Here is a 24249-nt window from a genome sequence, read left to right as displayed (position 1 = left end):
ATCTGAGCCCCTCTGAAGCCCCCCCCACCCGCCCCCCCACACACAAAGATACCTCCTTCGCATTCTGTGTCCTCCAGGCAGAAGCTGGCTTTGTGGCCCTCTGCCACCTTGGTACCATTGAGGTTCAAGAGGTCATAGTGGGTGAACACTTCCATGCTGTGGTAGTGCCTGAAGCGAGAGAGAGGGCCCACGGGTCAGTGTCTGGAGGAGCTGCCGCCTGCAGCTGGAGCCAGCAGCGTGGTCTGAGCAGGGACAGGGCCTGAGGGTGGGGAGGGAAGAAGCAGAGGCCGCTAACCGCTAACCATGGAGCTCCAGCGGCCACGCTCCGGCCCGGCCCCGGCTGTCATGCAGGAGGTACTGTGGGGGTTAGTGAGGTGAAGGGGTGAGCACCGCGCCTGGGATACCATACGCTCAATAAACTAAGCTATCTAGAGGCTCCTGGGGGGCTCAGTGGGTTAAGCGTCCGACTCTTGATTTCGGCTCAGGTCGTGATCTCACGGTTCTGAGTTTGAGCCCCACATTGGGCTCTGCGCCGACAGCGGACCCTGCTTGGGATTCTCTCTCTCTCTCTCTCTCTCCTCTCTGCCCCTCCCCTGCTTGTGCACGCACACTCTCTCTCCCTCAAAATAAACAAACTTTAAAAATTAATTAAGATATCTTTAATAGGTGTTTTTCATAATCTTCCGGGGCATGAACGTGGCTCTCCCAGCCCATTCCTATTGGGTATGCTTACCGCAGACTGATGAAAGTGACTGATGTCTTTTGAAAACTTTTTTTTAATGTTTTTTGTTTTGTTTTGTTTTTTTACATTTATTTATTTGAGAGCGTGAGCATGGGAGGAGCAGAGAGAGGGAGACACAGAACCCAAAGCAGGCTCCAGGCTCTGAGCTGTCAGCACAGAGCCTGACGCAGGGCTCGAACCCACGAACCGCGGGATCATGACCTGAACCAAAGTCGGATGCTTAACTGACTGAGCCACCCAGGTGCCCCTGAAAACTTTTTTAAGTGGGAATTCGGTGGGGAGGGAAAGAACAGAAAGGGGAGGGCACGTGGAGGAAGGGGGAGAGGCAGGAAGAGCAGTGGGGTATCTGGACCAGCCCCTCACACAGCCCAGTGTCAGGCAGGAAGTGGGACTAGGACGCAGCAAGGCCTCAGCCTCCCTGACACCAGCTAGGGAGTGAGCGACAGGACTCTGTGCTCCTGGCACAAAAAGGGGGAGAGAGGGCTTCTCAGGCCCTTGGGAAGGAGCAGAGCATGGCAGCCGCGTCCTCGTGGGCCCCGGAAGAGAGGCCGGAGAGCTTGTGTGACCCAGCTGCTCTAGCCCCGCGCACCGTTTACATAACAGCGTCCCATCTCTTGGCCTGGGAGGGATTGAGAACAGATGCAGATTTTTGGAAGGTGGTGCATTTGGGTCAGACCAAACAAGGGGAACATGGCTGCCCCTTGCGGGCGGGGGCCTCCCTGAGACGCTCTGCTGGCCAGGCCCATCCTAAGCTGCCATGCGAGCATCACAGGCGTCTGCAACTACTTGAACACACTCGTCGCTGCCATTGCAGGGACACGGGGCAAACGGGGAGACAGAAGTTCAAGGCACCCAAGGCACGGGGAGCAGAATGCCTGGTTGTGTTTAGGCACGACCTGAGCCTCTTCCTCAGGAAAGTGGGAATGATAACAGGACCCACTCTCAGGGCTCCTGGAAGGACTGAATCTGAGAAACTGCAGAAAAACCTCACGCGGGGCTTGTAACAGAGCGGCACTCAGCACCTGTCGGCTCTCTCTTGTTACTCCGGCCCGCAGTAGTGCCGGGAGTAGTAGTTTCGTCACCACCACCACTATTCCCACTACCATTCCCAGGCTTCCTCACCCCCCAGGTCTCATGGGGCCGGGCTCAGGCTCCCTCCGCCGGAGTACTGCAGTCAGGACAGAGGCAAGAGAGGAATGAAAAGGATCGGTTTTCTGAGAGGAAATTAAAGGCTCTTTCCTCCTTCCTCCTGTGTTTGCTTGTGCTAAAAATGTCAGGAGTTCCTAAGCTGGGCTTTTCCCAGGTCGCTGTTTCTGGGTAAAGCGATGCTGGGCCAGGGGCCCCCGAGAACATTCACAAGGACGCATTTTGTGGCAAGTGGAAGTGATGACTTTGAACGAGTCTATTTTGGCTGCTTGCAGGAGCAGGATGAGACATGAGGTCTGACTCATTGCCTAAAACATGTCTGCATCTTTCAGAGAGGGGTTTATGTTGCCATGTTTACCGGCTGGAAAGACTGAAGAGAAATAGGTTTATGTTCCGTTGTCTAAACAAAATTCAGACGGAGGCCACAGATGGACTGTTGTAAGGCTGACCTTCTCCCGCTCCCCCTGCTTCCTGCACGCTTGATTTAAGTCTTCCCTAGCTCTTCAGTTTTTCCCCTGCGAACACTAGGAGGGAACAGCTGGTTCGGAGCCTCTTGATCCCAGCTAGCTGCAGTCCTGGAGCCCCTGTGCTTTATCTCTGGGACAGGTGTGGACATGACCCCGGGGCCATGTCCTCCTCCCCGCCGGCTGGCTGTGGAGGCCAGGGGTACCCCCCAACTACGCACCCCAGGAGATCTAGATGGGGCTACCAGGAAGACGGACGGACATGTCCTAGTGATGAGGGTATACTTCCTCTTTCCAGGCTGAGGTGTCCTGACTTTTGCAAGCCTTAAGAGGACGCCTGATCCATGGGGTAGACCTAGGGAAACTCTAACGTGGAAAGAAATTCCAGAACCTAAGAAGAGAGAGCATAACCTGACACTTGGTGGAAGTCATTGTAATCTGGATAAAAGGAAGGATGGCCTTCTAGCACAAGACTCCAGAGCTCGGTATCCTAAGACATGGTACCAGGGGAAGAAGGAGCTGATGAGTATGTGGACGACCCACAAGGCTGGTCCAGAGGAAGATGGCGGGTTTGGGTATATCCCTTGTCATCCTAGGTTGTTGGGGGCCCAAATAAAACTCTGCATCAGAGAGTCCATGCGCACTGTAGAGGAGATGCTGTCACTCTTCATCCTGTCCCATACTAGCCACATGTCATAGAATGGACAGTCCTGGCTGGTGCTCAGCTGTGGCTGGGACAATGCTCTGTCCCCACTGCAGAGAAAACTGGGGGTGTGCTCCAGTCTCAGGAGGTGCTATCATGAAGGGCGGGGGCCTTCCACCCTTCCATCCTGCTTCCCCATGTGTGAGGAGGAGCCCTCTGGCCAGGCCAAAGCCCTACGGATGCGACGAGAGCCTAACATGGGCTCACAGGGGCCACATCGCACCTGTGGGGCTTTGATCCAACATGGGGGTCTGCTCTGCATGCGGCAGAAGCAGGGGCAGAGCGAATGAAAGTCTCTCCTTGTAGCCGGGCTGTCCCTGACTCGCTGGGCTGGCACCCATGCTGGACATCCACCTCCCCACCGGCCAGCTCCTGGCGCCTCTCCAGGGGCTTCCTGAGCTGTGAAGGCCTCAGAGGAGAGCTGCTCTGTGCTCACCTTCGTCCGGACCCCGTGGAACCTGCGATGTGATGTGTCAGTTAAAGAGGTGTGGCTCCACCCCCTGGGGCGCAAGTGGCAGGAGGGCAGGATCATCAACCAAGGGCATGATGCATAGGAGAGAGAACAACTCAGGGCATTTTTTCCTAAGTCTGATCGGCAAGGCAAGTGCTAAGGGGGTCAGTCTTCACGTTTCATTTTAAGGCTTTCAAGGAACACAGTTCTGTTCCTCATTGTACTATCAATTAAATTGGGAGTGATAGTTTTCCCCATTCATACTAATTTGAGCCAGGGTTCTCAACTTTGGCTCCGAGGTCTGTAAATCTGCTGAGATAGGGTATTAAGTCTTCCAGAAATAATTTGTTTTGAGTGGAGGGAGGGCCTGCTGTTATCAGACTCTCAAAGGGACCCAACAGAGGTATGGGGCCAGGAGTCCTATTGACAGGTCCTCCTACAGAGACTGGAGAAGCCCCCTGGAGCTCTGGAGGCCAGGATGCAGGGGTGTCCTCTTATGTTCCCTGAGATCTTATGGTCATAGGCTCTCAGTTACGGACCAGGAAGGGGTGGCTTGGAGGGACATATGCTTGGCCAGCATGTTTTTTCTACCCATCCCTCCCAAATCGTTGATGGGAACATCTGTAAGCAAAGAAATGAAATAGACTACAGGGAAATCAGGAGGTGGGGTGGCATAGAGATCGGAATGCCTGGGGCTCCAGATCAGAAGAAACACTTCCATGGTGTCGCCATGTGTATTCTTAGAGGACAGACCATTGCTCGGAGAGCAAGCATATGTCCCACGGAGACTTCTGCCATGTAATGTCTGGGTGGACCGCCATGTGTGGGACAGAGATGCAATTATGTTCCACTTATAATAAGCAACATCAGCCCCCGCAGACCCAGGGCTCCCACCACGTGGTCTCCAAAGGAAATCAGGCACCAATATGGTCATGACTTTAATTTTACTCTTTGACTTCCACCCTGCAGAAGGCTGGCATGTTTCTATATAAAGACCAAAAATTCTTTGGCTAGTCGGGACATTCAAAACACAATTTATAATAATTATAAAGGAAAATCAACACCCTAAGTTCTATCATAGTCTTTTCTTTTGAAACAGATGGAACAGCTCTATCCCAAGACTTATTGGAATGTGACCGGACCATCAGTTGTGACAGGAAAAAGCAGGAAAAGGATAGCTTTCTGATGAAGATTCAGCAGAGGTAACGGAAAGATTTGCCCACGCCCTGGGGTCAGACAGCCAGGAGTGGAGGGTCCCTGCAGGGTGACTTCTTGTGTTACCCTGGGCAAGTCATGTAGACACTGAGCCTCTGTCTCCTTACCCTTGAAAATGAGGGTTCCATGTGCCTGGCAGTTAGAAGGGGGTCAATAAACGTCAGTTCTTGTGCCCCTCACAGTGCCTGCTTCCTTTTCGAGCTGGAAGGACGCCTAGCGATTGATCAGCTGGGCTGGGGCTTCTCAGGCTCTGATGTGAGACGCGCACATCAGCGGGTGACGCTGACAAAATGCAGATTCTGATGGGAAGGTCTGCGGTGGTCAGGCTCTGCCCAAGCCCACGGGCCTCACCGTGAGACGCAGGGACCAAGGACGAGAGCTGTGCTGCCGAGAGAGCACTGATGCACAGGAGGGCGCTCGCCGTGGACCCCTGAGGGGCACTGCTGCCCTGTGCACAGCAGGGGCCTCCGCCCCTTCATTTTCAAAAGTGTGCCCACTTCTGTTCCCTCTACCTGCCCAACTCAGGCCTCAGCAGGAAAATGCAAACAAGCTGGGGCAGTGGGTCCTGGATTGGAGTAAGAATCAAGGCAAAGTGAAAAAAAAAAAGAGAAAAGGCAAGGAGATGAATGGGGTGGCTTCTGTTGGCTCCAGCTAGGGCTGGCTCTAGGATTTCACTCTGTTCTTGTGCAGGACTTACAGCACTGGGACCAAGTCCACAGACTGAGGGCTGGCAGGGACACTGGAGGCCCCCGGTGATGTAGCCCAGATGGCCTGACATCGTGCAGCTGGTTACAGACACAGCTGGGTTGAGAGACCAGGTCTCACGACTACTGGGCCTAGAACTCTTGTCTCCACACCCACCGTCTTTCTTGAGATGTTTAAAATACATTGGTGAATGAATTCAGTCTAAAAACTGCAGAGCCCCCAAGCACCCCACAGATCGTGAACTCGCCATAGATGCATTTGAAAACCATTGACCAAAGGGTCAATGGAGAGGCATCGGGTCCTCAAAAAAGTTTGTTTCCTAACAGTAGAGGCATTGGAGGCAAGAAAGAGACTGGGCTTAGGGAAGGGGAGGTGGGCCGGGGCAGCTGAGAGTGGAGAATGGCTGAATAAATGTAGAAGGCCATTGTAATGACCCCTCCAGTGTAGGAAGACTCTGCCTCCTGGATGTGTGGCCTGTCAGCTCTCTCCAGGGCTCCCTGTGACTCTGAATCCCATCCAGTGCAGCGTGGGGGGCCAGGGTAACATGCTAACGATGAACAAGGAGGGCTCACCTGTGGCAGTCATGCCAGATCCACGCATGGCGGCCATTCTTGGGTCGGAAGTCAGACTGCCCATTGTTGTGGATCTGGGAGGAGAAGCGCAGAAGCCGGCGGTAGCCTGTGGTGGGGTCGGTCTGGGCAGCCGAGGCTGACAGGCAGTTCTCCTCCATGGCGCATTGGAGCATGAACATGGGACGGTCCTCCAGGTAGGTGCTCTGCTGGACAATCTCCGCATTCAGGACCAGGTCAGGGGCAGCTAGGGAGGGCAGACACGATGTTCAAACAAGACAAGACACCCCTCCCCGCCCCCAGCACCATCTGGGACTGGCTCATGGCCTCTCAAGGTCACTTTCCTTGAGGAACGCCACCCCCAATTCCTCTTCCCCTTCTCTGAGAGTCCTCTTGGACGCCTCTGGTTATTGGTGCAAAATGGTGGGCAAAATGCTGGCAACTGTTCAGTCTGGGTGATGGTACATGAGGGTTCATTATATTGTTCTCTTTACTTTTGGGTGGCCGGAGATTTTCCATAATAAACAACAGCAATGATCGTGTGCCTCCCTGAGGGAGAGCACCATCCATACCTTGGTCTGATTCTTCTGGGATCGATAAATACAGTCTACAACATGTGTGACATTGTATGTAGACTTACAGTCTGCTCATACTGTTTCCCTTAAAATGTATCTTGAGGTATTTCCTTGTTAATAAATATCCATTACAACATGCATTTCATGGCTATATAATACTTAATTCATATTTTTAGATGCATTGGTTCCTTGACATTTTTGCACAGTTAAACATCCTGTAGTAAATCTGTATTTAACTTCAGTTTTTTCTTTAGAATATATTTCTATAATTGAAACTGCTGGGAGGAAGGGCTATATGTTTTCAAGGCTCTGATGCATATTGCCAAATTATCTTTTTTTTTTAAAAAAAATGTTTACTTACTTTTTAGAAAGAGCACAATCCAGGGAGAATCTGAGGCAGGCTCTACATTCTGAGCTGTCAGCACAGAGCCCGACATGGGGCTTGAACCCACGAATTGCAAGATCATGACCTAAGCCAAAGTCAGATGCTTAACTGACCAAGCCACCTAGGTGCCCCTGCCAAATCACCTTCTTAATGGCTTCTTTCAATTTCCACTCACACTGTTGCTCTACATGAGGGTTTCCCCAGGTACTTCTTTTATTTTTTTTAAATTCCTATAAAAAATTTTTTTTAATGTTTATTTATTTTTTTTTTATTAAAAAAAATTTTTTTTTCAATGTTTATTTATTTTTGGGACAGAGAGAGACAGAGCATGAACGGGGGAGGGGCAGAGAGAGAGGGAGACACAGAATTGGAAACAGGCTCCAGGCTCTGAGCCATCAGCCCAGAGCCTGACGCGGGGCTCGAACTCACGGACCGCGAGATCGTGACCTGGCTGAAGTCGGACGCTTAACCGACTGCGCCACCCAGGCGCCCCTTTAATGTTTATTTTTGAGAGAGCAAGCGAGCAAGCAAGTGCAAGCAGGGGAAGGGCAGAGAGAGAGGGAGACACAAAATCTGAAGCAGGCTCTAGGCTCTGAGCTGTCAGCACAGAGCCCGATGCAGGAATTGAATACACGAACTGCAAGATCATGACCTGAGCCTAAGTTGGAAGCTTAACTGACTGAGTCACCCAGGTGCCCCCAGGTATTTCTTGTAAAACAAAGCTCGATTTACTCAGCACACAGCACACAGCAGGTGTTAAAAAAAAAATTACCAATGGCTACAGTCCATGTTTGCTCACTAAGCAATTCTATTAGAAAGTTTAGCTTCTTTACAAAAGGGTTAACTGTAAGTTTCCCTTTAAAAGTCGGATTCCATTGACTATTTCTAGTACATTTCAAGTCACAAAATTATTGTATCTGATGTACAACCAGACCCATCCTATGTTTTCCATCAAGTTGCTTGTAAATGTCTAAAGTGGGTGTACACCTGTGAGCTTTGCTTCCCTCAAGTCTGCCAGAGTCTGGAGCATTCCCCACGGCCTCCCGGCTGCACGTGGAACACGGCAGCTTCTCAGGACACAATTTCCGGCACGGGGCCGCACCCCCTTGAGAACAAATCCATCTGAGGGCTTGGATGTGGAACTGAAGGGTATGAAGGGGGAGCACCGATGGGATGTGATTTGGGGAGTGGAAGACATACATCGGGAGGCCCTCATTCGCTGAGAAATAGTTCCTCTTGGAGGGCACACACCAGGATGCCCGGTACCAGGTGTTCTGGGCATGCTTTTATTAGAGGGTGTTATGAGTCTCTTATTCACTGTCTGCACCCTACTCGGTACTCAACCCACGGCCCCTTCCTTTGCTTACCTCTGAGCTGAGCAAATGGGTCTCCATTGCTCTCTCCTCTTTCTGGGAGGAGGCCAGCCCTAACCCCAGCTCAGATGTCTTAACATGATCTGCAGTTTGCTGGCAGCCTGGGAACCGCGCTTTTAGCACCTGCCATAGAAGGGGGCCTTCACCTCCCTAACATCCGAAATGTCCACCGGAAACTCATCTGAAGCATGAATTCATCTGCCCATCCACCAAGTACTATAGCGAACACTGCACTGTCTCTGGACAGTGCTGAACAGGGCAGACCTTACACTGTGGCAGGAAAGACAGAAGCACATACTAATTACTTAATTACAGTTGTGTCCAGAGATAGAAGGAGAAACATGGGTGTGTTGGGAATTATGACAGGGGGACCCAGTCTGGGGGAGGAGGTCAGGAAGAATTTCCTCGGAGGCAGTTATGTTTTCGTTGCTCCCTGGAGGATGAGTGGGGACTATAGGAAGTATCTCTACAATGTCAAGTTGCATGTGCCAGGCCCCTGGGGCATGAAGGAGGACCAAAGCCTGGGCGGTTGGGACACTGAGGAGGGGTGGGGGAATGGAGGGTGGCCCACAACGAAGCCGGGCCAACACCTGCCTTGTGCAAGTCCCTGCACTCACCTAAGTGCTGTGGGAAAGCTTGGATGGGTCTGGACAGGACAGAGGCATGAGTGGGAGGCCAATATTGATTCCGGCTTCTGGGAGGGGGAGCGGTCGGAGGGGCACATGTCGCTGTGGGGATCCCGCTGAGGGGGCTCTGCAGTATGGAAGAATGTCATCTGGACACAGGCTGAGACAGTCGGGTGGAAGGAGGTAGAGGGAGTCGAGAAAACATGGAGAGGTAAAAATGAAATGGACTGTATGTGGGGGGTGGGTGAGGAGGAGAAGTCTTGCAGATACAGGTGTAACAGGTTGGATGGGAAAAAGTAATTACAAAGGGTTGCCTGGAGAATATACTTTCTCTCTCTGAATAACATTCATTAAGCCAGATCAGCCAAGAGCTGTGTTCCTGGCCCAAATGGCACTGCCTCCCTGTAGTCACTCTGAGTGATGCCTTTAACCTAATTTGAGGGGTTCTCAGGACCCCACGAAACTTCTCATCTGCCATGAGGATGTCAAGAGTACCGTTGATCTCATAACTGTCCATTTTCATGAGAAATTCCCTTCCATCTTGGAAACTAGAACAGTGAGTTGCTCCTATCTCATGGGTTTGTTTCTATTTCATGGATACTGGTATTAATGACCAGGTTTCCTTCCTTTTTTGGCTGTTAGGAAGCTCATGGTGAATTTTATGACCTCCCAAGAGTAAATGTATAGGACTCCACACTACAATTTTTTATTAACCTCTCTCTTGGTTCCATTTTGAGCCACTACCTTTTTGCCAACCCCTACTTTCTTGCTGTTTTTTAAAATGTTTGTTTGTATTTATTTTTAGAGAGAAGCAGATGGTGGGAAGAGCAGAGAGAGAGGGAGAGAGAGAATCACAAGCAGGCTCCGTGCTGTCAGCATGGAGCCTGACATGAGGCTCGATCTCATGACCCTGAGATCATGAAATCAAGAGTCGGACGCTTAACCAACTGAGCCACCCGAGGCACTCCTTTTGTATCTGCTTTTATCTCATGCTACCTTTTACTGAGGTTCATATTGTCTTAATTTCCTTTTGGCAATAATGGTATATTACAACATAAAATAAATTAAGAAGCAAAGGAAAGGCCCCTGACTGCTTTCTCTCTGCTAGGATGTTCTTCCTGGGGCGGGGGTGGGGGCGGCTGGCAAGGGTGATGATCTCCTCAGACAGGATGTGATAACTTGTGCTATCTGCCCAGAGAAGCTCATGCCGGGTGGACAGTCCCACCTTACAAGGCTTGGGTCAGTGAGTCTAATGGGGTCGATGGGCGGACGAAGCTCACTGAATTCAGGTTTACTCTTCCCCAGGTTCTCCATGATGGTAAAAGACGTGCATCATTGTTTATTGTGCACGTGTATGTATTCATTGTCACATTTTATTTCCAGTGTCTCAGAAAAAAACAACTGTAAATCATAGTGGTTAACTAACTTTGCCAAAGTCACCTAATAAATGGTGGGTGGGGTCTGATCTCAAGTTCTCTGGCCAGATCCTGGGCCTCTGCCACCTGCCAGGTTCTCGAGGGAGAAGGCTAAGTGTGGTTTTATAAGGCCAGGGTGGGGAGGGCAGAGTCTGGGCATCAGGACGGCAGTGTGCCCGCAAAGCTGCACGGCTAGGCCTCTCTCTCTCAGCACAGAAGGGAGCCTTCATGAGCTGGGCCATTCTGAGTGTGGGCGGGGTTTCTCCTTCTGTGTATTTAGGCTCTCTGGGATTCCCAGGGAGTCACCTGGAAGTTGCCTCCACAGTGTGAAACAGGAGATGCCCTTTGGAGCAAGGTGAAAGGAAGGAAGCCAACAGGCACAGAGCACCTCTTATATGCTTCGTCTGCTTTACTGCCCTCAGAGACATCCTCCAAGGAAGGTGCGCTCTTCCTCATCAACTGGTAAGAACGGGTAGTTCTCAGTCACTTCATCTACACTGGCCCTGCCATTTGAACCCAAGACTCCCAGACTCTCCAAGTCCCTCCCTCCTGCTTGTCTTTCCACTGTCAGCAGGCAAGTTGTGGGGCTGTGGGTAGGGGGTAGTTCCTCCCCCCTCCCCCCACCCTGACTCTTTTCACTTATTTTTTTTTTTTTTAATTTTTTTTTTCAACGTTTATTTACTTTTTGGGACAGAGAGAGACAGAGCATGAACGGGGGAGGGGCAGAGAGAGGGGGAGACACAGAATCGGAAACAGGCTCCAGGCTCCGAGCCATCAGCCCAGAGCCTGACGCGGGGCTCGAACTCACGGACCGCGAGATCATGACCTGGCTGAAGTCGGATGCTTAACCGACTGCGCCACCCAGGCACCCCGCGACTCTTTTCACTTAAAATTAATCTCTGCTTTCCTCTTTGGCACCGCTCAGGGCAGAGGCCCCAGAACCTTGCAAGGAATAACCAGCGGGACTCTTTGGAGCCTGGCGGGGAGGGTGGGGTAGGACACCCCAGGGACTCTCACTTTCTGAGCAGGCGACTCCAGCCCCGTACTGCACCGCACCCTGGGGGCAGGTCACATCCTCATCGTGACGGCAGTGCGCCAGGGACAGCTCTGTTCCCGAGCACTTCACTCCACTCATGACCACTTTGTTAGCGAAGATATTTCCATGCCAATACCAGGTCTCCTGGATGAAACAAAAGAAACGGGAAGTGGGTCACCTTGGATTGTCACTGTCTCATATTCTGTCAACTTTCAGCCTCACAAAAATCCCCAAGCTAAAGCTAAATGAGCCCCATTTTTTCAGATGGAGACAGCAGAGGCACAAACAGTCACTCACCCAGGTCACGCACTTTGTTGGTGGCAGAGTGAGGGAGACCCTCGCACTCTGGTTCTGCCACTGCTCCCCGAGGGGAAGGCATAGCTAAGACTCTGGTCAAACAGCAGTTGAATACTGTGCATCAGGAATGCCCTGCTCGCTCCCCAGCCCCACGCCCGGGGCAGACATGACTAATCAATCACAGCACTCTCTCCTCTAAACCCAGTGTGCTCTCAGGATCCTCAACACAGTGCTCCCGGGAGACACTGCCAGTTGGTCAGAATTGGCAGGAGAGAAGCGATCTATTCACACATGATAGTTCAATATTCATACATTCAATTGGTTCTGTTACTGAGAGAATGCCCCTCATCCTCTAGAGAGAACACCGGGGCCTAGAGAGGGGACAGGGTGTGTAATCAGTGGCAGATCCTGGCCCACTGCATGACCCTGCAGACACATAGGTGTCTTAAGAATGAGCTGACCAGGGGCGCCTGGGCGGCTCAGTTGGTTGAGTGGCTGACTTTGGCTCAGGTCACTATCTCGCAGTCCATGAGTTCGAGCCCCGCATCGGGCTCTGGGCTGACAGCTTGGAGCCTGGAGCCTGTTTCGGATTCTGTGGCTCCCTCTCTCTCTGACCCTCCCCCGTTCATGCTCTGTCTCTCTCTGTCTCAAAAATAAATAAACGTTAAAAAAAAAAAAAAAAAGAATGAGCTGACCAGGAACAAAAGTAGCTGGAGAACACTGTTCTTCCACCCCCTTTGGGGCCCCAGAGAGGGGCTCGGCTGGTCAAAGCAGTATTAGCAGAGGCACTATGGGAAGCCAGGGCCCCAGAGGGCGTGGGCAGTGGCATCAGAGGCCTGTCCCTTCTGAATGCTGGGAGAGGAGCCACAGGGCAGTCTCTGCTCAGGACTCAGCTCCTGCCCTGGACCCCGCCAGCCTGTAAGCAGGCAGTCAGGCTCAGCAAGGCTGCGGAGTTGTCCTGAGTTCCTCCCTAGGTGATCCCGTTCTGGGGGATAGAGCCACCTGGGCACAGGAGCTGGAGTCAGGGTTGGCCAAGCAAGCTGGGGGCTCTAGCCATTTTCCTCTTCTGTGAGAAAGTGTTTGGAGCCAGGATACTGAGGACCTGAGCCTAGTCATTCCATGTCACAGGGAGACAAACTGAGGCACAGAAGAGTGGCTGCTTTGTCCTAGATCATTATACAGCAGGCTGGTGGGGATACAGTCGGGAATAGACCTTGAGCCTCCTATCTCTGGCTCCTCCTCCTCCCGGCCTCCTTCTGACAACGTTCCCTCACACTATAGGGAACAGAAGTCAATGATTTTTTAAGCCAAAGAGCTTCCTGCCTTTCCTCTGCTGCCGTCCAATAGGGGAAGGGGCTTAGCTACCTTCATCTGAGTCTCTTTCTTTAAGGAAGGGACCGGAGGGAAGAGGGCACAGATGCAGGACAAGGCTTGGAGGTTTACCTGCCAATCATGGGGAGAACGCATGACACCACTTGGGACACATGGTCTGGCCAGAGGGGCCTCCAAGGGAGTGAGCTAAGGCATCTGGGGCCTTGGGCTGGGTGGTTGCCACTGCCCCGTAGGACCGAGTTGTTTCCTGCTGCAGTCGCACATCAGGACACCCCAGAATCAGTCCACAGCCCAGGGTGATTCCCAGCACTCAGAGCTGAGTAGACCCTGGAAACCAGAGTCCAGCCCCTCACTCTGTAGTGGGGAAACAGTCCAGAAGGGAGCATGACTCACCCAAGGACTCAGGGCGGTGAGGGGCAGAGCTGAGGCCAGGATGAGGTTCCTACCCACCTCCCCTTCCCCCGCATAGTCCAGGGCACTTTGCTCTCTACTTTCTGGGTAGCTGGGGAAGGTTCGTGGAAAATAGGGGCTGACTGAGAGGGGCAGGGCCGGATTGGATGGAAGGGTCCGAGGCTGGGGCTTCTCACCTGGAAGGCGTTGCTGGCAAAGCCCAGTCCCAGCTGCCGGCAGACCACCATGGCCTCCACAATGCCCCAGTTCTCACCACACACCGTCCCCCATACGAGGGACCCGTTCCTCTCCACCAGTACCTCCACCCGGCCCTCGTAGGGGTTCCGGCCCCCGTTCAGGCGCAGCTGCGGACAGAGAGAAAGGCATGGTCAGCAGGTGGAGACAGAGGGGAGGTGCCCACCATATTGCCACCAGTCTCAATTTCCCCAAGCCAGGGGGTCCTGCCTGGGACACAGTTGGATTTGACAGCATCACTGAGAGCCTACTGTGCGCCCTTATCGTGCCCAGCATGGTCTTACGTATTAGGTCCCCGCTCACAGGCATCCTGGAACCTTAGAAGCCTGTGTGGCTAGAGGAGAGGCACTTACCCCCACTGAGCACCACAGCAGCACCTGTTTCTACTCCCTGCTGCCCTCCATGAGACAACCTGTAGGGGCTGTCCTTAGAATCAGACACTAGTGAGGGTGCAAGAGGCCTTAAAATATTAGAATTCTGCAAGACTCCTTCCTGGGCCCTTTGTCATCATCACACCCTCTGCTCACCTGGTTCCAGCTCCCGATCTCATCTGCCTCCACCCCCACTCCCCTCTCCACCAGACTCCCCTTCCGAGACACTGTAGCCAACTGCCTATTTGACAGTTCCGCCTGGCACCTTGCAAAGGCCCAAATCTGACCCTGGCATCTTTTCTGACCCCACCTAAGCCTGTGCTCTAGCTCTCCCTTGCTCCCTATTTCAGTAAAAGTCACTACCATCTACTCCAGGGGCAGCAACCTTTCTATAAAGGGCCAGGTGGCATCTTAGGCTTTGTGGGCCGTATGCTCTGTGTCGTAACCGCTCAGCTCTGCCGCGTAGCTCAAGAGCAGCCACGGCAGATGTGTAAATGGCTGGGTATGGCTGTGTTCCAGTACAACCGTAATTACAAAAGCAGGCAGAGGGATAGGTTTGGCCTGCAAGCTGTAGTTTGCTGATTCCGAATCTGCTCTGTTATACACGCCAGAAATCTCGGAGCCATCCTCGACCCCACCCTCTCTTTCTTCCCCCACATCCCGTCAAATCTTCCTCCGTGGATTTTATCTCCAAAGTCTCCTTCCAATCCATCGCTTCCCTCCAGCTCCGTGCAGACCCCCTTGTCCCTGGCGCCATCACCTCCTGCCCCTGCCAGACCTCCGCCCCCCCCTCCCTGCCCCGCTCTGGACTTCATCGCCCTATTGTCTAGTCAGAAGCCAGAGTCGTCTTTGAAGACCACCCAATCGTGTCACTTCCCTGCTCAGAACACGTCAGCGGCTTCCCATGCTCCACTGCTCACTCTCTCATCCTGTTCTCCGACCTCCAGGCATGTGGGCCTTCTCTCAGCTTCTGTGGCTATCTAACTCTCCTGACCGAGTCCCATAGTAAGTCACACCTCTCACACTGAAGCCCACTGCACACAGATGCCCTTCTGCCTTGCTGATCCTTGTCCGTCTTTCCTATTCCATACCCAGCGACACTCCTCTCTCGCCTGCAGGGTCAGGGCCCACAGACACATTCCATTGCTCCCCACACATTTCCTTCTTGGCATTTATGGCAGTTAGAACTAAGCTAACTTACAGTTTGTTTAATGCCTGTCTCCTCTGCCAGAACATAAGCTCCGAAGGGCAGAGTTGTACTTGTGTGGTTTGCTGTGTGAGCAGTAACGAAGCGAGCACCTCACAAGTGTTAGGTTCTCCAACACTACTTCTGGAATGAATGAATAAGTGACCAGTCTTATGGACGGAAAGCACGGACCAATTTACATAAGGGCAGGCAGAGAGATCTGGAGGTTGCGGAAGCGTCCTGAAAATGCAACCCCTAATCCACACACCTTACCTTCCTTCCCTCTATACACCTAGCAATTCATTCCTTTGGGACAAGGCATGACACCTCCAGGAACCCTCAGTACATTGGGCTGTTGGCTCACCAGTTCTTAGCAAGCATAACTTCTAGGGCATGAAGTATGTTCTTAAGTTCTTATTATGGGCTTAGGGGTTGCAAAAGTCAATGAGGTCAGCTGGCAAACAGACAAGTCAAGGGCAGCCATGATGCTAAGTCTCTGTCCTACGCTCGTTGAATGAAAGAATGAGATAATTCAGGGGCGCCTGGGTGGTTCAGTCGGTTAGGTGTCTGATCCTGATTTTGGCTCAGGTCATGATCTCATGGTTCATGGGTTCGAGCCCCATGTTGGGCTCTGTACTGATGGCGTAGAGCCTGCTTGGGATTCTCTCTCTCTCTCTCTCTCTCTGCTCCTCCCCTGCTCACGCATGCTTGCTCACACTCTCTCTGTCTCTCAAAATAAATGAATACAAAAAATGCGATAGTTTGTGTAAAGTGCTTAGATAGGGCCTGGCAAAAAGTAGGTGCTCAAGAAATATGAGCCATCATCAAAGCGATGATCTTTATTAGGGTGGGAGTCCCATCAGAAATCAAAACTCTCTTCAGAAGAAATCAAAGGGTTCGGAGCACACGAGAAGGGGGCTGGCCTTCGGGAGGCCAATGTTTGTCTTGCTGAGTATCTCTGGGCTGAGGACCAGGGTGAAGGTGGGCACTGGACACTGTCTGAGATACGGATTGTACTTTACCCATGACTAACGCATCTTTAGGGCTATGTAAAAACACAAACAAATAAGATGAGCAGAGCCATTGAGAAAATTCCAGAATGGCAGGAGGCAGGCGACTCAGTTCCAACATCCCAAGGAAGGGCCAGCGCCTTGGGCAGGCGTGTGTTAAAAGCCAACAGGGACGCCTCTAGGTAACCCCAGGCCAGTCCCTCTGCTTACCTGAGACCTAACAAAGGCCTCTATTTCACCATATACTTCCTTTACGTGCTTACTGAACTCTGCCTTAGGTAATGCCAGCCCCTCCCCAGGGATGAAATCAGTTGTGCAGATTTCACCAGATCCATTCATCCAGCTGATGCTCATTGGGCATTTGTGCTGTGACAGGCACTGTGCTCGGCGTGGGGAAGCTTACAGACAGACTTTGGAGCACGTATGGTGTCCGTGGACCCGTGCAAGTCTCTTGTGGACATGAGTTCATTCTGTTCTCACGACTACCCTGTTAGGTCATCCCCATTCTACAGATGAGAAAACAGAGTCTCAGATGAGGGAAGCGCCTCTTAACTTCCATACCAGACTACCTCCAAACCATAGGCACCAGGCCTCCTTCTCCAGGCAGGGCTGCTTTCGTTTCAAAGCAGGGACCACTGACCCAGAACTGAGGACCGCGTTGGGCCTTTGCAGTCAGGTGGCGGAGGGAGCACACTGGCTGGGAGATCTGGGCCCTGGGGCCTGGGCTTTAGGGTTCTGAGGTATTGACTGTCCGCTGAGGTCACACTGACCCCTGAGGCTTAAACACTCACAAAGAAACCTAATTTGGGGTCTTGTGAAACCCGTCTCAGGTCGCCTCTCAGCGACTGCTGCCTTGACAAGGAGCAATCTGCCAGCCCCTTACGCACATCCCGTCTCCCTCCTCCCCTGGTCCCGAGTCTCCAGCCCCCTGGCCTGGCCGTGGGCCTTTGGACACTGTGTGTGAGGACAGAGAGACCCCGGGGACGGCAATAGAGCCTGCACTGCAGGCCCCGCATCTAGGCCTCGGGACAAGCCCTCCCACAACGTGGGCTCTGATTTCGGGAGCCGGAGGTAAGCTTCCCTTCTCTCTGGGATGTCCAGATCCCTCCCCTCCCCCCGTGTGGTGCCCAGCTCCCACCACCAAGCCCAGGGAGGTGAAGGCCCGCAGGGGGTGCACCCTTCCACTGGACCAGCTTAGCACTGAGTCTCAGGATGTCGGTGGGCAGTGAAGTTAAAGAGCAGAATGACTTTCAATCGGGTTTACTACTGGTTTTGGATTCCGTGTGGACTGTGCCCTGCCTTACTGACTGCAGTGGGGACGCGTGGCGCCTCCGGCTGCCCCCTTCACAGGCCACTGCCTCCTGAAGACGGACTTCATTCTGTCATCTGGAGAGCAGTGAAGGGTGAGGGCGGAGGAGCTGGAAGGACCCCTGTTCACACTTTGTCCTGCTCCTGGGGAGCAATGGGGCTCCCCAGTGCAAAGGGCCTGTGTCCAGGGCTCCCTTTAGTTCTAGAGGATGCTCTCCCTGGTCCATCTCTGTCTGTGAAGCCCTCCCAAAGGTGGCTGGCTGTGTGCCAGCATCCCTGTCCTGCATTTGAAAGCCAAGGGAAGTCTCGGAGGCTCTGGCTGAAGACTGTGGCTGCAGGTTGACTCATGTGGTCACCAGTGGTGAGCGGGGGCCTCTCCTTGAAGCCCTTCTCCAAGCTGCTGCTGTGATTCCCCAGGGCTGATGAGGCCTGGAGCAGCCTCGGTGATAGGGACCAGGTTTCCACTACTCAGGAGGGAATCTAAGCACTTCAAGATGCATTGGGGGCCTTTTCTCATTTTCCAGAGAAGACCAGAGGGAGCAAGAGGCGAGCCATGAAGCTCTAACATGGCCCAGAGCATTGCTCTCCATTCCCAGGGCCCCACTCCTAGGCACCAGCATTCTGGAAACGGCCTGGCCTGCTAGCTAGAGGTGCTCTGACATCACCAGGACCGGTGGAACCCCAAGAGGCCTCGGGTCAGCCAGGGGCCTCTGGCCCTCATCCTTCCACCTCGTCACCCAGTGAGGATACCAGGGAAGGTCAATCCTCCTCAGAGTTTCTGAAAGTAACCCAGGCATTTCCCTTTTCCTATTCCCTTGGCTCTTGATGGCAGCAGTATGGGGTTTGAGAGAAAGGAGCCGCATCTCCCTGAGCATGAATAGGGAAAACAAAACACTTCCAGCCAGTGGAGTAGGGCAGGGTTGCATCATGTTTTGATAAGGTTGTGGTGAACCAGTCCCACACCTCATTTGGGGAGGTGAGGGGGTAGGAGGCGAGGTAACCTGGCCCAGATGTTAGCATGAAAGGCAGCGCGGGCACTTTCCAACTCACATTCCATACACGGGTTTGGTCCTGCCACCAGGCTAGGCCAGCCAAACCCCCCTTCCTGCACCACCCCCCCCACAGGGTGGTCAGAGGTGAATTGGAGGTCAGCAAGGGTGGTCGCCTGGTGACCTCACTGCCACTCCCACAGCCTCCTCAGCTTGGCTCCTCCCTCCCGGCAGGGAGGGGAATGAGGCTTTGCGGTGGTTGGATGACCAAAGCTACCAGGCTCCAAGTTTGTGGCTTTTTTATTAGCCATTCAATAGACAAGTCAATTTCCTCATGCACTGGGTTGGAAGGGAAGCTAGGGAAATCCTCTCTCTCACCCCCTTATTTTCAGAGGAGAAAACTCAAGAGTCAAAGAAATTAAATAAGGGATCAGCCAGGGAGTGAGTGTTGTGAACTGTGTCCCCCTGTAAAACTCACGTGCTAAAGCCCTAACCCCTAATATGGCTGCATCTGGAGAGAGTGTGTTTCAAGAGGTAATGAAGAACAAATGAGGTCATCAGGGTGGGCCCTCGTCCAATATGACTGGTGTCCTTATAAGAAGAGGAAGAGGCACCGGGGATGCAGACGCAGAGGCCACACGAGGACACAGAGAGAAGGCGGCCATCTGCAAGCCAAGGAGAGAGGCCTCGGGAGCAACCAACTCTGCCAGCACTTTGATCTTGGATTTCTAGCCCCTAGGACTGGGAGAACATAAATTTTTACTGTCTAAACCACCCAGTCTGTGGTATTTTGTCATGGCAGCCCCAGAGAACTAACACAGCGATAAAACATGGGAATCCTGATTGCTCTGCCCGGCATTGTTGCTGGCGGCCGTGGGAGCCCCACGCCATGCCACGTGGAAGGCTGGCCCGCTGCTGCGCCGAGACAACCGGCACAGCCCATACGACTTTCTTTCATGGGTGACCGTCCCCATCTCCTTTCTGGGGGATCACAACCAGGTGTAAAACTCCCCCACGCTGCATGCTTGAGCTCAGGGAGCACCGGGTGGAGCCTGGAGGGCCTGTGCAAGACTAAGGCCGTTGGTGCCGGGAATGTGGTGCCTCCTTCGGCATCAGTGAGCACACGGCCTGGCTCAGCCATACCAACCATAAAATGCATCTGGAAAACATCACTTTCTCTGGCCCAGGTCTTCCATTTGTGTTGGAAACCCCACTCCACCCAACTCCAATCAGCCCAAAGTGAATGGTGCCACAGCATACCATGACATGTGGCATGTTACCTCTCATAGCCCTGTTATGGCTATCTTGGAATGCTGCCAGACCGTTAGCGGTGGTGAGCCTTCCCCGTGGCTGTGGGCTTGTGGCCCATGCTCCTGCTCGCCCACAGGCAAATGCATGGCTTCACTGAGCGCTGTTGGGTTCACGGTTTTGGCCCCATTGGGCAGTGAATTGCACAACACATGCTGCGGCTGACCAGTTTAGTAGTGTCTTTGGCATGCTGGTGCCAAGGTCAAGAATCACTGTCAAAGCAAGAACCCAACTGGGGAACCATCCTGCACCCTGATATGTCTGCATTTGCTCACTTTTACTTATTTTTATTTTTTGTAATGTTTACTTATTTATTTTGAGAGAGAGAGAGCATGAGCAGGGGAGGGGCAGAAAGAGAGGGAGAGAGAGAGAGAGAAAGAATCCTAGTGCAGGGCCTGAACCCATGAACCATGAGATCATGACCTGAGCCAAGATCAAAAATCGGAGGCTTAACCCACTGAGCCACCCAGGCATCCCCGTATTTGCTCGTTTTCAAAATAAGTGCTTAAGGAGCACCTGGGTAGCTCTGGTTGAGCACCTGACTCCTGATTTTGGCTCAGGTTATGATCCCAGGGTCATGGGATTGAGCCCCCTATCAAGCTCCAACCTAAGCACGGAGTCTGCTTGAGATTCTCTCTCAAAGATAAAAAATAAATAAAAAATAAAAAAGTTTCTTTCTCTCTCTCTCTCCCTCTGCTCCCCCCCCCCAACTGCTCAGGCTCACATGCTCTCTCTCTCTCTCTCTCTCTCTCTGAAAAAATACAAAAATACAAAAATAAAATAAAATAAGCACTAAAGAAACCCTTCCAACATGCCAGCCCTATAGCAGATAATGCACAGGACCCAGACAAGTTCATGGCGTAGTGAAGAGCAGTAAACAGGATGGTGAAGAGCAGTAAACAGGATGTACTGGGCCTTTCTGTAGGATTGGATAGCCTGAGAGGAATTCATCTTGTTGGCTACCCCTGTGGAAAGATCACCCACGCTAGCCACACGACGTAGGTTTTTAGCAACTCCATCTCAGGAAAGGACGGGTGTGTCTCTGGTATAATGCTGTTAAGTTTCCCCTTTATTTCCCTCTGGTTACCAAAATACAGTCTTCTGTCCCCAAATACTGTCTATATTGTGCTTACATTTGTGTAATTTGTAGGCCTGCTGTCGATGTAGTTCCTCTGGGTACTTGGCTAGGGACCATGCCAAGGGTGTCCCAGGTGCTTCAGACCTTACAGAAGGGACTGCACTGAGATCACACCACACGTCTAGTCCCAGCACAGGGAGAGGCACACTCTGGATGCCCGACATGGGCCACTAAGGACAGCGGTGTTTATACATACGTTTTCTCACTTGGCCCATTTAACGAATGCTAGGTGACAATGTCCTTAATGGTGACAGCAGTGGAGCCTAAGCCCTTTCTGAGTTCATCATCAGAGCGCTCTAACACTGCATGCTGGAAACCTTCAGAATGAGGCTACCTGGCTCATACTCTCTGGGGCTTGGTCACCAAAACAGCACATAATCCCCTCACCTTTTTCTGGAAGCCCATGGCAGGGATGTTACATCTCACACCAGCATCTTCCTCGTGGTTGCAGCCCTGAGACTCAGCGTTGAATTTGCAATCTATAATGGACTTCTCATTCCCGGTGCACTCGATCTCATTGAGGTGGATGGGTCCTATCCCTGGGGGAGGAAATAAACACGTGCTGTTGACAGCTTCCGGAGGAAAGTTTCTGGAATGGGCAAGAAAGTCTTAGCCAGTAAGAACGTGTTTCTCCATCCTCAAAACTTCCAACTACATCCCATAATCAGCTCAAGGATCCAGGCCTCCTCTCCCTGGAGAGATCTGCTTCTTGTCTTAGGATTCACTTCTCCCATAAAAGCAAATCAAATGTGCTTACTAACTTCCTGTGTGACCTTGACCAACCCACTCAGCCTCTCTGAATAGGTTTTCTTCCTTAAATAAAGAAACTGGAAGAGACGACATCTAAGTTCCCTCTTCAACTTTAATACCTTGTGCATTTATGAACCTCACAGGGGTGACTATCCCTATAGATTCAGAGTCCCCTCAGGAAAGTGATGGCACCCTCAAACTGGATGATTTGAACAGAGTTGGAAAAGGGGGTTTTGAAAACAAAGGTATGGACAGAGTGTGGGGAAATCACAAAATCACAGCAGACAGTCCAATACTCAGAAGCCTCTGAAGCCTCCCCCTCATAGTGGGACACAGATAAGGTCCTGAGGCCAGCAGGAGTGAAGGAAAGATTGTAGTATTGACCCAGGAGAGCAAAGAAGCCGTGTGGAGAGGCCACCTGCTAAGAGCCATTACCCTTCGTTGAGGAGGGACACAGTGGCCCGCAGGGAGCCTGTAGGGAGTCCCTGTCCTCTCTCCTCTCCCCAGCCCATCTACTGCCAGTGCTCCCTGGGCACTGGCCATGTCAGTGTCCCCAAGGCAGAGAGGGGCCATCCAGTAAATGACCTATGGTGAACATGCAGAGAAGCTTCTCTCACAGGCACCCAGATAACCAAGGGAGGCCCCTACTGTTGGGGAGAGAGAAGAGAGAGAATTCCCAAACTGACCAGTCTGGCTCAACTCAGCTCACAGGGCTACCTCCCCTCTGTCTAGCCCTAGCCCATCAACATGGATCAAAGTCAGTTCTTTTTTTTTTTTAATATTTTTATTTATTTTGAGAGAGAGAGAGAGAGAGCAAGCAGAGGAGGGGCAGAGAGCGAGTGAGAGAGAATCCTAAGCAGGCTCCATGCTGTCAGCACAGAGCCTGACTCGGGGCTTGAACTCATGAACCGTGAGATCATGACCTGAGCTGAGATTGAGTCAGATGCTTAACCAACTGAGCCACCAAGGCGCTCCCCTAAGTCTAGTTCTTTCTAGGAGTTCTGGGCTGCATGGACTCCCACACTGGTCCCTGCCCACCTGTGATCACCTCTCTCTCCTGCCCCCATTCACCATCCTCCTCTCACTGGGGTCCTGCCCCTCAGCGCTCACTCAAACTTCCCATCTTACAACCACCCTCCCCTGAGCCCACCCTCTGGCCTGTCAGTTTCATCTGGATCAGGGTGAACTTCTTGGAAGAGCTGTCTGTTTTGTCCCCTTTACTTCCGTGTCCAGTAGAAGGACCTACTCCTGTCTGTTTCTCCACCAGCCCTCTCCATCTCAAAGTGGTATCCATCTGACCTGGTGTTCTCACCAAAACCCAGAGGTCACCTCTGGTACCGCCTCCTCCTCTGTGGTTGCCAAGGAATCCATCACCACACTCTACTCACTTCCCTAACTCTGGGTGCTTTTCATTTCTGCCGGCGCAACACTCGTCCTGCTCTGTCATCGTCCATTTGGACAAAGGCAATAGCCTCCAGGCAGCCTCCTGCTTGCTCGTTGCCAACTATTTGCCACAAGACAACCCAAGAGGGTTGTTAATGCATACTGAATCGTGTCACTCCCCATCGTAAGTCCCAGAATGGCTTCTCACTGCATCGAAGGGTGAAATCCACAGTCCCTGAGCACCCTGTTCATCCTACGCAGTCTGGCTCCACCTGCTCCTCCCACCTCTGCCACACCGCCACCTCCTTTGGCTGCTTGATTGAGCTGACCTCTTCCCCTGCCTGGACCCTCTGCCTGGCCCATCCTCCTCCCTCCTCACCAGCTTGCTCATCCTTCAGGGCTCGGCTTTGGCCACTTCCTTAGAGAAGCCTCTCTGATCTCTGTCTAAGCTGGGCCCCCCTCCCATCAAGCACTCAGGTGGCTCTCTGTTCCCTGTCTGCCTCCCCGCTAGGCCGGAGGCCCCCCGACCACAGGCCGTGCCTGTGTCCCATTTCCGTTGAGGAGGTTTCTGGAGACACTTGGTATCTAGGCCAAGATGAACTTCCGGGACAACCCATATTAGTAAGTGAGAACCAAGTTTCCCTTTCCTTGGAAATTCATAAACAATAACGCTTTCAATTCCTTGGAATGTTATACAGTTGATAAAAACACATTGCTGACTGTGGCTGGAAGCATCCAAGAACTCGGAGTGGAGAGGCTGGGACGCACCACAGGTGCCAAACAGGGCCCCTGAAGCAGGCAGGGGCCACAGCTCAGGGAGTGAGATGGACACAGAAAGACGCAGCCACCTCGGACCTGAGTATCAGTCAGATGCCCGGCTTGCCTGAGGACCATCAGGAGGAGGATGGCGACAATGGCAATGATGACACCACATGTTCACTGAGCGCTTACTAGGGTTCTGTCCTACACACGTTGCATATATGAACGCACTCAATCATCATGGCAACTCGGTAAAATGAGCAAACCGGGGACCTGATGGAGGAGCCAGCACTCACGTCAGGCAGCCTGACCCCACTGCAGGGTCTTGCTCTGTTTCCGAGGCACGTGAGGAGAGAGAACCCCATGTG

The 24249-nt window shown here is 52.5% G+C and overlaps 1 protein-coding gene across 1 annotated transcript in view; it reads right to left on the bottom strand.

Annotated features, from left to right (window-relative positions):
* The window catches only part of LOXL2 (lysyl oxidase like 2), a 94013-nt gene that overhangs the window by 4871 nt on the left and 64893 nt on the right, over window positions 1-24249 (bottom strand). Inside the window, exons 7-11 of the mRNA XM_043561575.1 lie at window positions 21377-21528; window positions 13622-13789; window positions 11387-11549; window positions 5999-6242; window positions 53-168 (exon numbers count right to left, since the gene is read on the bottom strand). Of these exons, the coding sequence (XP_043417510.1) occupies window positions 53-168; window positions 5999-6242; window positions 11387-11549; window positions 13622-13789; window positions 21377-21528 (843 nt within the window). The remainder of the gene's footprint in view (window positions 1-52; window positions 169-5998; window positions 6243-11386; window positions 11550-13621; window positions 13790-21376; window positions 21529-24249) is intronic.

Source organism: Prionailurus bengalensis, chromosome B1, assembly GCF_016509475.1.
Source record: "Prionailurus bengalensis isolate Pbe53 chromosome B1, Fcat_Pben_1.1_paternal_pri, whole genome shotgun sequence".
Classification (NCBI taxonomy): Eukaryota; Metazoa; Chordata; class Mammalia; order Carnivora; family Felidae; genus Prionailurus; species Prionailurus bengalensis.
Note: the sequence above shows the minus strand (reverse complement) of the source record. Positions and strands in the feature narration are given on the sequence as shown.